The 16515-nt window shown below is 48.4% G+C and overlaps 1 protein-coding gene across 6 annotated transcripts in view; it reads right to left on the bottom strand.

Moving 5' to 3' along the window:
* The window catches only part of EDEM1 (ER degradation enhancing alpha-mannosidase like protein 1), a 106537-nt gene that overhangs the window by 86993 nt on the left and 3029 nt on the right, over positions 1 to 16515 (bottom strand). The window contains exon 3 of one of the 6 annotated variants that reach the window (XM_085852975.1): positions 2480 to 8720. The exons of the other annotated variants lie outside the window; for them this stretch is intronic. Coding sequence (XP_085709101.1) covers positions 5042 to 7474 — 2433 coding nt within the window. The 5' untranslated portion in view covers positions 7475 to 8720 and the 3' untranslated portion in view covers positions 2480 to 5041. Of the gene's footprint in view, positions 1 to 2479; positions 8721 to 16515 lie in introns of those variants that run through there. 6 annotated transcript variants of the gene reach the window in all.

Consider the following 16515-nt stretch of genomic DNA (forward strand, 5'->3'; position numbering starts at 1 on the left):
GTTGTTCATTATCTTTACTTTTGATAAACTGATTCATGAATTCCATCTTTGCTTGATCACTTTCCAACTCACCAACTCACCCCCACCTATGCCCCGAGGATTGTGTTTTCCTTTTGGTACAATAGCCGGCTCTCACACATGTGTCCAGGCCACGCGCGACTTCATCCTTCACCCCACAGTCATCATGAATGTTCGCATACGCGTAAGTCGTCACATTTCTAAGTCGTCACTTTTTTCTCGGTCCCGACTTACGCCTAGTCTACTGTATATATATATATATATATATATATATATATATATATATATATATATATATATATATATATATATATATATATATATATATATATATATATATACATATATATATATACATATATATATACATATATATATACATATATATATATATACATATATATATACATATACATATACATATACATATATACATATATACATATACATATATATATATACATATACATATATATATATACATATACATATACATATACATATATATATACATATATACATATATATATACATATCCATATATATATATACATATACATATACATATACATATACATATACATATATACATATACATATACATATATACATATATTGTTGCGGATTCGCGCCCGCCGGCGTGCGAGCGGCCACGTAACTCGAATCGCGGCACGTCGCCCACCGGACGGACAATCCCGTCGTGACCCTCTCGGACTAACGCCGGGAACTAGTCATGGGTGGGCCTTTCGGCCTCACCACGATCGTGCCAATCGGCCCCCTGCGTGGGATAGGGTTGCTCGCCAAATTCGACCTACCTAAGTACCCACACAGAGGGTAGACCGGGCGATCGCACCTCGCCGCAGGTCGACTTCGGACATGGGCCACTTTAAGCGACCCGTTCCGTACTATCGGGATAACCGAGCGGTGTTATCGTCAACCTCGACGGTTCGATTAATTATTGGGCGTATTTAGCCCACGACCAACCCTTTACGTGAAGTAAGATGGAGATTCAATAAAAGAAAAGACAATGCGAAATGGGAGAAACAGTTCAACATAAAGCACATTTATTCCGCGCAAACGGAAAGCACACATATACAATTATACACCAAAAGCAAATATAAAAGTCGAAGAAACACAACAATTCTGCACAAAAAGCAAATGAAACAATGCAGATCTACTACCGACTACCGAGCACACGGCAACACTTATACAGTTTTACTTCACAGACGGCGCTGACAACACATATACTCAAAGCAAAAGAAAAAGGGACCACCCTCAACGATGAGGGGGGCAGACGGGCCTGGGGCCGAGACCGCGTCGAGCCTACCCGTCTGGTGATGAGCCGCAAAATGGCGGTGGCGCCCCGACTCCGCGGGCCTCGCTGGCACTGCCTGGAAATGGGGTGGGAACGGGCCCCCTTTTCACACTATCTCAGCGCGGGGGGAAACAGGAGGGGGTTGTTGATGCTCGGGGGAATGAGGATATCTCGCTGGCTCGGGTCCCGCGACGAGCGTCTCCACCGCGACCTCGGTCGCGTTACCGGCCTCCCCTCTCCGCAGCTCCCCGACTCTGACACGAGCGCCCTCTCGACTGCCTTCGCCGCCGCCACCTCTCCAACTCTCCCACTCTCCTCAACTCCGTCCAACTGCTTTCTCTGACTCTTCTCTTCTCAACTCTCCTTGACTGACTCAACTACTGCCTGTTCGGCGAGCGAACGCGGCCCTTTATAGCCCCCGGGGCTTCGCTCCTTCACCTTCGACCCTTCACCTCTGGCTGGCTCCCCATTGGACAGAGGAAAAGTGGGCGTGAATGATTTTTGATCCGCGAATCTGCATATAGCGATTATACTCCGACGCACCTGGAGGCGGGGCCAAATCGCCCCACGTTCGCTGATAGGACGGAACAGAAGTGGGCGTGAATCGTTTTTGATCCGATTTCTCGGAAAGGCCGGCGCCTTTGCACCCGCTGCTCGGTGCGCGCCCTGCACGAGTCCAGGATCGGCGCCCACAAGCGGCGCGGGAATGGCGGTGATGCCATGGTTGCGAGAGCGAGATGTGACGGTAAAGGTCGTGGCTGTTGTTGTGAAGTGGCGTTGCGGTTGGTGGTTGTTGTGTGATGGCTGTTGAGACGTGGTTGGTGGTGGTTGTGGTGGTAGTAATGGCGGCTGGTCCAAAATAAAGATAGTAAAAGAAAAACGGCTATCCTGAAGGGTCGCAGCCCGATTGAATGACATTTATTCCCTCTAAACAACGGGTTTGGACTAACTACACATATACTTACAGAGATATCTCACCTAAGGGACCTGAATGGTGGTTTGCAAATTTCGTCAACCACAACAATATATACATATACATATATATATATATATATATATATATATATATATATATATATATATATATATATATATATATATATATATATGTATATACATATAAATATATATATATATATGCGCATTATGTGAAACAGGCCATCCGCCCGTCCGTCCGTCCGTTCCTGTCCGCACTCTAACTCCCAAAGTTTTCAACTTTCACATTTCATATTTGGTACATAGGTACAGACTGTGGAGACGGTGTGTCGTGACATACGTTCGTCATCTGAAATGGTTGCCCTGGCAACCAGGATGCTGTTTTCCATCTGTTCCTGTCTGCACTCTAACTCCCAAAGTTTTCAACTTTCACGTTTCATATTTGGTACATAGGTACAGACTGTGGAGATGGTGTGTCGCGACATACGTTCGTCATCTAAAGTGGTTGCCATGGCAACCAGGATGCTGTTTTTTTTATCCATTCCTGTCCACACTCTAACTCCCAAAGTTTTCAACTTTCACATTTCATATTTGGTACATAGGTACAGACTGTGGAGACGGTGTGTCGCGACATACGTTCGTCATCATGAAATGGTTGCCCTGGCAACCAGGATGCTGTTTTCCATCTGTTCCTGTCTGCACTCTAACTCCCAAAGTTTTCAACTTTCACGTTTCATATTTGGTACATAGGTACAGACTGTGGAGATGGTGTGTCGCGACATACGTTCGTCATCTAAAGTGGTTGCCATGGCAACCAGGATGCTGTTTTTTTTATCCATTCCTGTCCACACTCTAACTCCCAAAGTTTTCAACTTTCACATTTCATATTTGGTACATAGGTACAGACTGTGGAGATGGTGTGTCGCGACATACGTTCGGCATCTAAAGAGGTTGCCATAGCAACCAGGATACTGTTTTCCATGTATTAGCACAATTCTATATATACCTTCTTGTTCGGGCGTATATTGTGCTCACTTCCGCTCGTTACTGATTACAATATACAAATACATATATTGCTTTAAAATTATTTGGATCAGACTTCACTTATACCTTCTTGTTCGGGCGTATATTGTGCTCACTTCCGCACTTGTTACTGATTAGAACATACAAATACATATATTGCTTTAAAATTATTTGGATCAGACTTCACTGCAATGCTTTATAAAAAATATTATTTATTAGACTCGTCTTTTAAAAACGATAAATGTATAAACAGGCGAGCATTGGGTGGCTTTGACACCAACTCTCTGGTTGATCTCCTCCGCACATGTGCCATGCAGCGTGGGTGTTGAGTTGGGTGCGCTTTTCTGTTGAGTGGGTGGAAATTACCGCAGCACGTGCGTTTGATTATAGTGCTTTTCCATATACATGGGTTTTCCAGAAACACGATATAGTGCTGTATGGCTGAAGTACCTCTGGCTGCAACTTCCCCTCTGCTCCCACCTCATCTTTGTCTGTGTGTTGTTCCGTCCACCCAACAGTGATGACTCAATCTACATCTCTCTTAGACAACATGGACCATCTTTTAACCACTCATTCAAACTCTCTCTTCCTCATGCATGGTGATTTCAATTGTCACCATGCACCATGTTGGGACCTCTCTCACCAGCCATTACACTTCTGAAAAGGACCTCTGCAACTCCATGGGACTGACTCGATCTGTGAATATTGCCACCAGGATGTCTCCCAATGGCAAATCTTCCCTTCTGAATTTGGTGATGACCTACTTCCCCGCCAAAGTATCTTCCTCATCCTCTGCCACAATTTGCTCATCTGATCATGTGCTTGTGAAGGTCAACATCTCTTTGGCCATTCTCAGCGAATAGCCAAATCGCCGACAGGTCTGGCAGTTCACTCAGACAAACTGGCAGGGACTGCAAGCAGCCATCACACTTCAGGACTGGTCTCCTATATCTACCACCCCTGATAATTCAGTCTGGGAATTCTTCTACAGAAACTCTCAGGACAGCCATAAAAACAGCATCTGTCCAACCTCAAGAAAGAACTCTCAAACTTGTCTCCCTCCTCTAAAACTTGGTGATGCCTTGTTAGGTCTGCCTCTGGTGTATGCTCCAATTCAATCTCTTCAAATGGCAGCATAGCTGACTGTTCGTGAGAATGCCAGATTGATCAATTCTGTGTTTGACTGTCTACACTCAAGTCTTGTGCCATTCCAGTCGCCACTTGGGAACATCAGGCCACAAACATGTCAGCTTGGCGTAACATTTGCAGCAAAGGCTTGGACCACTTTGAATGTGGGAGTGAAATGAGAGCGAGAGAAGAACCTTCAGAGTTTAGGCTTTATTCCATTTGATTGGAGCCGCTTCTGTGGGCACACCGGGGAATACAGGTTCAGCTAGGAGTACATAAGCAGTAACGTATACATGTGCGATTAATCATTGCAGACTAAATCCGCGTAAGCACGGAGTTCGATATAATCTCCATTCTCACCAGTCAATGAGCACCTTCAGTCAACGAGCATCAAGTGAACAGCCGATGTAAATGGCAATGCCCCGGGGACAATCACTCCGCCGCGGAGACCTCCCCTTATACGCGAGACGCACAACATGTGATCCCGCGTCATGTCCCTCAATTCACCTCAATTCACCACATTCTCCCCACCTTTAAAATGCAACTAGGGGCCCATCTTACACACCATGATTGCTTTAGCACTATAGGAGTATACATTTCAAGCAACGCGGACTAATAGGTCTACAGAAGCATACATGCCAAGCAGTGATTATTTTGAGTTGTAGGAGCATGGAAATGAGCATCGATATATGATATAATGAGCATATAGGAGCATGAGCAGCGAGAATGCCGATAATCCCCTTTACAGATTGAGTCGTCGAGGGGCCTTATTCGTCGACCTCTCCGGGAGTAAATGGCAGTTTCACTTGAGGGAGACTCCCGATCCTCTTGGTGAGCCTCGACTTGTGCCGGGGATGACTCCTCGATCGCTCTCGGGTGGAACGCGGCAGCCCCGTCGCCCGGTGGAGTTCCTGGGGGGGGAATGTCAGAAGGAGGAGTGCCAGAAGGTGGTGTACCTGCGGGAGGAGTACCTGAGGGAGCCAGATGGCGAACCGACACAGTGGTCTCCCTACCATCCGGGAGCCTGACATGAGCATACTCTGGATTAGTGTCAATGAGTTCGACCCCCTCCACCAGGGGTTCATACTTGCTTTGTCGGACCGGGCGTTTCATGAACACTGTACCGGGATGGGTCAGCCAGTTGGGCACCGTTTGACCGTCAACATAACGTCGCTGGTGAGTAAACATTCGTTCGTGAGGAGTTGCATTGGTGGACGTGCAGAGCAAAGAGCGTATGGAATTCAGAGCGTCGGGAAGAGTAACCTCCCACCGCTCGGGGCCCAGTCCTCTCGATTTCAGCGCCAGAGTTACGGCTTTCCAAATAACTCCATTATACCTTTCCACCTGCCCGTTTCCCTGTGGGTTGTAACCCGTCGTTCGACTAGTTGCTATGCCGAGCTCTAGTAGGAATTGTTTTAGCCCGGCCGACATGAAACACGGCCCTCTGTCTGAATGTATGTACGAAGGTTTCCCAAACATAGCGAAGAGGTTAGAGAGACATCTCACGACAGTGCCCGAGGTCATATCCGAGCACGGAAATGCGAAAGGGAACCTTGAATATTCATCAACAACGGTGAATATGTATCTGTTGTCTGTCTCGTTCGGCAGGGGCCCTTTGAAGTCGATGTTTAGTCTCTCGAAGGGAGAAGTGGCCTTGATCAGTCTGCCAGATGCCGCGCCATATAATCTGGGTTTTAGTTCAGCACAAACAGGGCATGAAGCATTCATTTGTTTAATATCTTCAACGGAATAGGGAAGATTTTGTCTGCGCACGAAATGTGCCATTCTGGTTACCCCTGGGTGGCAGAGAGACACGTGTAGGTCTTGCAAAGCCTGACTGATTGTTGCCGAACTGTAGACCCCAGAGAAGGTATCTGCAGCAGGGTTTTCCTTCCCGGGCCGGTAAACAATGTCGTAACTGTAGCAAGCTAGGTCTATCCGCCATCTCATAATTTTTTCATTCTTAATTTTCCCGTTATTTTTCCCATCAAACATGAATGCCACGGATCGTTGGTCCGTAACGAGCGTGAAGTGGTTTCCCAGTAAATAATGTCTCCATTTCCGCAGCGCTTCGACGATGGCGTACGCTTCCTTCTCTATCGCTGAGTGTCTCTGCTCGCTTCTAGAGAGAGTTCTCGAGAAGAACGCGACCGGCTGCCCAGACTGATTAAGTGTAGCAGCTATGGCGTGATCTGAAGCGTCGGTTTCCACCACAAAGGGCACCAAGCTATCGATCGATAAAACCACGGACTTACTGATATCATCCTTGAGGTTGTGGAAAGCTCTTACAACAGCGGCATCTGGTGGAAAGTTTTTGCAATGCACTAGGGGATGTATTTTCTCGGAGTATTGCGAAATCCATCTTGCATAGTAAGCGAACATGCCGATCACCCGGCGCATTGCCTGTAGGTCCTGAGGTGGGGGTAGCTCACGAAGCGGGCGCAATCGTTCAGGATCAGGCTTAATTGTGCCGTCGGCTATCGTGTAGCCGAGAAGGTCAATTGACCTTGCCGAGAATACGCATTTCTCGTAGTTGAGAGTCAGATTATATTTTCTAGCAATGCTCAAGAATCTGTCCAGATTCCTATCATGTTCCCCCTGATCCCTACCACACACTGTGACATTATCCACGTAAACAAAAGTGTCTTTGAGGTTTTCATCTGAGATGATGTCGTCCATAACCCGTTGGAAGCAAGCTACCCCATTCGTGACACCGAAAGGTATTCTCCTGAATTGGTAGAGGCGCCTCCCTGCCTGGAATGCGGTGTAAGGTTTGTCTTCCTCTCGGATGGGAATTTGATGATAGGCGCTTCGCAAGTCGATGGTGCTGAATACCTTATAATTGGCCACGCGTTCGACCATCTCGTCTATGCGCGGCAGGGGGTAGGCATCGAGTTGGGTAAAGCGATTGACCGTTTGGGAATAATCGACAACCATTCGTTTCTTATGGTTCTGACTGCTGGTTACTAACACCTGTGCGCGCCATGGCGAATCGCTCGGTTCTATAATTCCTTCTTCCAGTAATTGCTTGATTTCTGAGGTGATGAAATTCATGTCAGCAGTGGTATATCGCCGCGATTTAATCGCTATCGGTTTGCAGACCGGCGACAAGTTAGCGAACAGCTGGGGGGACGTCACCTCCGCGGTGGTCAACGCATTTAAAATTAGACGAGGCTTGCTTCCTCCAAAGGGTATTTCGATGCTCGTGTGCTGCTTGAGGACATTATGACCCAGAATTATGTCTGCGCACAAATCACGAAGCACCAGTAACCCTTACATCCTGATGCGTGTACCCTTTTACGTCCAATTCAACATTGCAGTACCCTCGTACGCGGGATTGTAGTGAGGTGGCGGCCATGCATACTGTATTGTCAGTCGGGTGGATTATCCATTTCCTGCCCTTCACTAGCGAGCTGTTGACGAAACTTTCAGAGCTACCGGTATCAATCAGTGCCTCAGCCATATGCCCGTTAATTCGTACGTTGATGATAGCCTTGGATAGATTCGCCGGGGAAGCTGCAGTTAATTTATTTTGCGAGTAGAGAGCCGCAGAAGTGGGTTTATTTCTCCTTAGAGTAGATTTACATACCCTGGCATAATGCCCTTTCTTGTCACAATTCATGCATGTGGCATCTCTGGCGGGACATTTTTGACGAGGGTGCCTTTTGTACCCACAAAAGAAGCATTTACCAACCGGAGCAGTTGCTGAGGAGTTTGACGTGGCTTGGGTATCCGGCTCCTCGGGTGTTTCTCCATCCCCTATGTCTGGCTGTGTCTGTGCCAGTGGGGTTCCTTGGGTTCCCATCGTAGCAGCGTTCATTAGCAATATCGGTGTCCCAAATGACTCAGATTGCTGCTGTCTTTTCCCAGCTGATTCAGAGCTTGCAGGAACTGATCGATTGTCTCCCCGGCTGCTTGCTTGCGTGTGTTGAGAAGATGTCGTATGTATACCTCGTTCTTGGGCTTCACGTAGAGCGCTTGCAGCACGTCGATCGCTGCTTCGTAAGTGTCGCACTCCGAGAAGAGCCTGTACACGCTGGGCGAGACATGATTCACGAGAGCGGCAAATTTGTCAGCTCCCTCCTCGATGATGGTCAGATAGTGTGAGAAGGAACAGAACCAATGCGACCATTTCATTTCTGCGTCAGTCGCGTTTGGGTCTGCGTCGAACCTCTCTGGTTTGTAGATCTTGTCCATCGTTGGTTGAGAGAGCTGAGAAAACCAAATGGAATGAATTGAAATGAGAGCGAGAGAAGAACCTTCAGAGTTTAGGCTTTATTCCATTTGATTGGAGCCGCTTCTGTGGGCACACCGGGGAATACAGGTTCAGCTAGGAGTACATAAGCAGTAACGTATACATGTGCGATTAATCATTGCAGACTAAATCCGCGTAAGCACGGAGTTCGATATAATCTCCATTCTCACCAGTCAATGAGCACCTTCAGTCAACGAGCATCAAGTGAACAGCCGATGTAAATGGCAATGCCCCGGGGACAATCACTCCGCCGCGGAGACCTCCCCTTATACGTGAGACGCACAACATGTGATCCCGCGTCATGTCCCTCAATTCACCTCAATTCACCACAGGGAGACTTGCTATCAAGAGACAGTGGAGGCAAGAAAGGAAAATCTGCGAACGTCCACCTCCACAAGGAACAGCCTATAACTGCGATGTTTCTAGTAGACACTGTGGGTCCCACATTGGACTACACAGCCATCGTACACCACACAATGCTTAGTGAGCACACCAATGAAGGCGAGGGGGGGGGTGGTGGGGAGAGATTCGTCAAAAGCGACAACTCACTATCACTCTCCCAACAATGGATGGAAGCCCCCATTCTCAGACATGAGATAAAGGCAATCTCTGGACATCTTTCGAGCACTTTATCCAGCCTAATACGCCACCTTGATCTGCAAACTATCTGCTTATGGCATCTGGTGGTGCCCCTGCCTCACACTTTGCCCTTATTGATGCTGTGGAAAACAAGACCCTCAATATTATTGGGATCTCCTGTGATGAAACCGAGTGTCCAGACCTGTTACTTTCACATCACAAAGGTTGATGGCTACTCGGTATGCTATCAACTCCTTTTTGGTCTTGAACCCACTGCCTCTGTTGGCTCTGTCCCTTCTACGTTTTTGCAGGGCACAGAAGGTCTGACAGTAACCCTCTTCTTGTTAAACTCCCAAAATCCAGGCTCACTGCTCATCTCCTCTTTTGTTCCTATTTTCCTCACCTGTGGAATAAACTTCTCCAATCTATTCAGTCCCACTCTTCCCTTCAGGGCTTCAAGACAGCTGATCACCACTACCTCAAGTCATCCATCCCCCCCATCCATACACATGATATTTTCTACCCCAAATGACCATTCCCAAGCACCCTCATCTTCCAGGTTATTGCGATTCCCCTCCCCCCAGCACCAACACTTATCTCTTTTTCATTTGTCAGTTGGTTTGTTACCTCCTCCACTGATGGTGGGCAGAGGATATGTTTTCACCCCTGTGAGGAGGATATCTCAAAATGTTATGGATGTATTCGGACGAAACTTGGTGGACAGGTTGGGTGTGCGGTGAGGACAAATTGATTCAATTTTGGCAACGATCTAGATATGACATTAAAAAAAAAAATTCTAAGCGATTCCTCACCATTTAGAGATTACAAAACTTGGTGGATAAGTTGGGTAGGTGACAAGAACAAGCCGGTTAGATTTTGGTTCAGGTCCGAATCCAGATGCTTCCTTTCAGTGGAATACAAAACGTGAACTCTTCAGCCTGACGGACGTACGTGCTCTACCGAGTGCTGCTCGAGTTCCTTTTGCTTCATCACTGCTTCCCTACTTATACTCTTCACTGTTGGCGTTTCCCCCCTTTCCATTTTGTTCCCTTCCATTAGCTTCGATCATGTTTACAAAAAAAAAAAAAAAAGTCCATTCTGCCATCAAATAATCATGTTTTCTGAGCCAAACAATGTTATCATTGTACTCCCATGAAGATAAAAGTACACTCTCATTCGATTCCCCAATGACAAAAATGGTTATACAAGGACATATTTTTAGGTCTAGCACCAATTCCATTCGGCAACACATGACCATATCTCATTTTACAGCAGCTGAACATGTCCACAACAAAATTAGATTTCTAGGTGGTCTTATTTTGGCAGCTAAGCTTCTAGAGGTGTCACTGTACCTTATAGTTTCTGACATTTTCCATTTCGTTTTTCGATTTTAAAATAAATAAATAAATAAAACAAAATCTCGCATCCTCGGTACATTTTTAAAGGGTTGCACAATCTGTGCACATAGTTCATGCCAGGAATTATTTGGTACTTTGAGTGACTGTACTGAGTGTTCCAATTTGCACACCCAACAATGGCAACTCGCATCTTCAATCTCCGATGAAAATTAAACAAATAAAATGGATAAGTTTGGATTATCAATTTGAAAGGATATCCCATCAGATCTGAGAAGCTAAGCAGAATCTAGTCCCAGTTAGTACTCAGGAGACCTTTGTTGAAAGCAGAATATTGCAGGCGGGTGGATGGGAGGATCATCTGGTTGTCGCGTGCTCCCCTCTCAAGTGCTTGTTCATCAATTCGATTCCCTCTGGAGTAACATGTGAACGAAACTGCTCATGTGGTGAGAGGAATGGTTACAAATCACAGAGCACGCCACTCTGTAGCTCTGGACATCAAGCTGGTTACCCTGTCTCCATTTACTCGATGGACATTGAAAACCTCATTGGAAATCACAGGCCAATGTGCACCAATCTATGCCTGCCTAAATCGATTGCTGAATATTTAAATGTGTTTTGTAAGTGTAATCTACTTCACCAAGTTTCCAAGTCTGTTCTGAACATCGGTGAAATGGGCAGAGACCAAGTGGGGCGGCAGGAAAAATGAACAATCTCGTCGTTCTTACGTGCTGAGTCAGGGTAACAGTTCAGGATCCAGCTCAACCTTATCCGCCAAATACAAAGCAGTACACCGAGATGGTGGGAACAGATTGTACGGAGTCGAGGCTCCTCTGCCACTCACTCACAAGTGCTGAAGATCCCCCAACAGACAGGAGCAATACTCACCTGTGCACCAACTCCACATCCCAGTTCTTGGAGCACACCTCAGCACTTCATGTGCCATGACATGCATCCTGGAACCCTCGTCGTTAACCTAATCTGAGCTTGTATCTCAATTCTTTCAACAACCAGAACTGAAACAAGAATGGGACAGGCCAGCTAGGTAGCACCCCGCCCCCACACCGTTCCATTCAAAAGTGAACACACACCCCGTGCCCACACAGTTCCTTTCCAAAAGTGAACACACACCGTGCCCACACCGTTCCGTTCCAAAAGTGAACACACACCGTGCTCACACAGTTCCGTTCCAAAAGTGAACACACCCCGTGCCCACACCGTTCCGTTGCAAAAGTGAACACCCACTCCGTGCTCACACAGTTCCTTTCCAAAAGTGAACACAACCCGAGCCCACACCGTTCAGTTCCAAAAGTGAACACACACCCCGTGCCCACACAGTTCCGTTCCAAAAGTGAACACACCCCGTGCCCACACCGTTCCGTTGCAAAAGTGAACACCCACTCCGTGCTCACACAGTTCCTTTCCAAAAGTGAACACAACCCGTGCCCACACCATTCAATTCCAAAAGTGAACACACTCCGTACCCACACAGTTCCGTTCCAAAAGTGAACACACACCCCGTGCCCACACTGTTCCGTTCCAAAAGTGAACACACACCCCGTGCCCACACTGTTCCTTTCCAAAAGTGAACACACCCCGTGCCCACACAGTTCCGTTCCAAAAGTGAACACACACCCCGTGCCCACAGCGTTCAGTTCCAAAAGTGAACACACACCCCGTGCCCACACCGTTCTGTTCAAAAGTGAACACACACCCCGTGCCCACACTGTTCCTTTCCAAAAGTGAACACACCCCGTGCCCACACAGTTCCGTTCCAAAAGTGAACACACACCCCGTGCCCACAGCGTTCAGTTCCAAAAGTGACACACACACCCCGTGCCCACACCGTTCTGTTCAAAAGTGAACACACCCCGTGCCCACACTGTTCCGTTCCAAAAGTGAACACACACCCCGTGCCCACACAGTTACGTTCCAAAAGTGAACACACCCCGTGCCCACACAGTTCCTTTCCAAAAGTGAACACACACCCCGTGCCCACACAGTTCTGTGCCAAAAGTGAACACACCCCATGCCCACACCGTTCCATTCCAAAAGTAAACACACACCCCGTGCCCACACAGTTCTGTGCCAAAAGTGAACACACACCCCATGCCCACACAGTTCTGTTCCAAAAGTGAACACACACCCCGTGCCCACACAGTTCCGTTCCAAAAGTGAACACACACCCCGTGCCCACACCGTTCCGTTCCAAAAGTGAACACACACCCCGTGCCCACACAGTTCCGTTCCAAAAGTGAACACCCCGTGCCCACACCATTCTGTTCAAAAGTGAACACACAACCGTGCCCACACCGTTCCGTTCCAAAAGTGAACACACTACCCGTGCCCACACAGTTCCGTTCCAAAAGTGAACACACACCCCGTGCCCACACAGTTCCTTTCCAAAAGTGAACACACCCCGTGCCCACACTGTTCCGTTCCAAAAGTGAACACACACCCCGTGCCCACAGCGTTCAGTTCCAAAAGTGACACACACACCCCGTGCCCACACCGTTCTGTTCAAAAGTGAACACACACCCGTGCCCACACCGTTCCGTTCCAAAAGTGAACACACTACCCGTGCCCACACAGTTCCGTTCCAAAAGTGAACACACACCCCGTGCCCACACCGTTCCGTTCCAAAAGTGAACACACCCCGTGCCCACACAGTTCCGTTCCAAAAGTGAACACACACCCCGTGCCCACACCATTCTGTTCAAAAGTGAACACACACCCGTGCCCACACCGTTCCGTTCCAAAAGTGAACACACTACCCGTGCCCACACAGTTCCGTTCCAAAAGTGAACACACACCCCGTGCCCACACAGTTCCTTTCCAAAAGTGAACACACACCCCGTGCCCACACCGTTCCATTCCAAAAGTGAACACATACCCCATGCCTACACAGTTCCATCCCAAAAGTGAACACACCCCGTGCCAACACAGTTCCGTTCCAAAAGTGAACACACACCCCGTGCCCACACAGTTCCATCCCAAAAGTGAACACACACCCCGTGCCCACACCGTTCCATTCCAAAAGTGAACACACACCCCGTGCCCACACAGTTCCATCCCAAAAGTGAACACACCCCGTGCCAACACAGTTCCATCCCAAAAGTGAACACACACCCCGTGCCCACACAGTTCCATCCCAAAAGTGAACACACCCCGTGCCTACACAGTTCCATCCCAAAAGTGAACACACCCCGTGCCAACACAGTTCCGTTCCAAAAGTGAACACACACCGTGCTCACACAGTTCCGTTCCAAAAGTGAACACACACCCCGTGCCCACACCGTTCCATTCCAAAAGTGAACACATACCCCATGCCTACACAGTTCCATCCCAAAAGTGAACACACCCCGTGCCAACACAGTTCCGTTCCAAAAGTGAACACACACCCCGTGCCCACACAGTTCCTTTGCAAAAGTGAACACACACCCCGTGCCCACACTTTCTTTTCAAAAGTGAACACCCCCCATGCCCACACCATTCCGTTCCAAAAGTGAACACACACACCGTGCCTACACAGTTCCATCTCAAAAGTGAACACACACCCCATGCCCACACCGTTCAGTTCCAAAAGTGAACACACACCCCGTGCCCACACCGTTCCGTTCCAAAAGTGAACACACACACCGTGCCAACACAGTTCCGTTCCAAAAGTGAACACACACCCCGTACCCATACCATTCCGTTCCAAAAGTGAACACACACCCCGTGCCAACACAGTTCCGTTCCAAAAGTGAACACACACCCCGTGCTCACACTGTTCCGTTCCAAAAGTGAACACACTCTGTGCCTACACAGTTCCGTCCCAAAAGTGAACACACACCCCGTGCCCACACTGTTCCATTCCAAAAGTGAACACACACCCGGTGCCCACATTGTTCCGTTCCAAAAGTGAACACACACCCCGTGCCCACAGCGTTCCGTTCCAAAAGTGAACACACACCCCATGCCTCCACAGTTCTTTTGCAAAAGTGAACACAGACCCCGTGCCCACACCGTTCCTTTCCAAAAGTGAACACACCCCGTGCCCACACCGTTCCGTTCCAAAAATGAACACACACCCCGTGCCCACACAGTTCCGTTCCAAAAGTGAACACACACCCCGTGCCCACACAGTTCCGTTCCAAAAGTGAACACACACCCCGTGCCCACACAGCTCCTTTCCAAAAGTGAACACACACCCCATGCCCACACCGTTCCATTCCAAAAGTGAACACATACCCCGTGCCTACACAGTTCCATCCCAAAAGTGAACACACCCCGTGCCAACACAGTTCCGTTCCAAAAGTGAACACACACCCCGTGCCCACACAGTTCCTTTGCAAAAGTGAACACACCCCGTGCCCACACTTTCTTTTCAAAAGTGAACACACACCCCATGCCCACACCATTCCGTTCCAAAAGTGAACACACACACCGTGCCCACACCATTCCGTTCCAAAAGTGAACACACACCCCGTGCCTACACAGTTCCATCTCAAAAGTGAACACACACCCCATGCCCACACCGTTCAGTTCCAAAAGTGAACACACACCCCGTGCCCACACCGTTCCATCCCAAAAGTGAACACACACCCCGTGCCTCCAAAGTTATTTTGCAAAAGTGAACACAGACCCCGTGCCCACACCGTTCCTTTCCAAAAGTGAACACACACCCCGTACCCACACCATTCCGTTCCAAAAGTGAACACACACCCCGTGCCAACACAGTTCCGTTCCAAAAGTGAACATACACCCCGTGCTCACACTGTTCCATTCCAAAAGTGAACACACTCTGTGCCTACACAGTTCCGTCCCAAAAGTGAACACACCCCATGCCCACACAGTTCCATTCCAAAAGTGAACACACACCCCGTGCCCACACTGTTCCATTCCAAAAGTGAACACACACCCGGTGCCCACATTGTTCCATTCCAAAAGTGAACACACACCCCGTGCCCACAGCGTTCCGTTCCAAAAGTGAACACACACCCCGTGCCTCCACAGTTCTTTTGCAAAAGTGAACACAGACCCCGTGCCCACACCGTTCCTTACCAAAAGTGAACACACACCCCGTACCCACACCATTCCGTTCCAAAAGTGAACACACACCCCATGCCTACACAGTTCCATCCCAAAAGTGAACACACACTCCGTGCCGACACAGTTCCATCCCAAAAGTGAACACACACTCCGTGCCGACACAGTTCCATCCCAAAAGTGAACACACACTCCGTGCCGACACAGTTCCATCCCAAAAGTGAACACACTCTGTGCCTACACAGTTCCGTCCCAAAAGTGAACACACATCCCGTGCCCACACTGTTCCGTTCCAAAAGTGAACACACAACCCGTGCCCACACTGTTCCGTTCCAAAAGTGAACACACACCCCGTGCCCACACTGTTCCGTTCCAAAAGTGAACACATACCCCGTGCCCACACCGTTCCGTTCCAAAAGTGAACACACACCCTGTGCACACACAGTTCCGTTCCAAAAGTGAACACACCCCGTGCCCACACAGTTCCGTTCCAAAAGTGAACACACACCCCGTGCCCACACTGTTCCGTTCCAAAAGTGAACACACACACCGTGCCCACACAGTTCCGTTCCAAAAGTGAACACACACCCCGTGCCCACACTGTTCCGTTCCAAAAGTGAACACACACCCCGTGCGCACACTGTTCCGTTCCAAAAGTGAACACACACCCCGTGCACACATTGTTCCGTTCCAAAAGTGAACACAGACCCCGTGCCCACACCGTTCCATTCCAAAAGTGAACACACCCCGTGCCCACACCGTTCCATTCCAAAAGTGAACACCCACTCCGTGCCCACACAGTTCCTTTCCAAAAGTGGACACACCTCGTGCCCACACCGTTCAGTTCCAAAAGTGAACACCCACTCTGTGCCCAC

This window comes from Eptatretus burgeri, chromosome 13 (genome assembly GCF_056783735.1).
Source record: "Eptatretus burgeri isolate ZD-2024b chromosome 13, Ebu_testis_v1, whole genome shotgun sequence".
Lineage (NCBI taxonomy): Eukaryota > Metazoa > Chordata > Myxini > Myxiniformes > Myxinidae > Eptatretus > Eptatretus burgeri.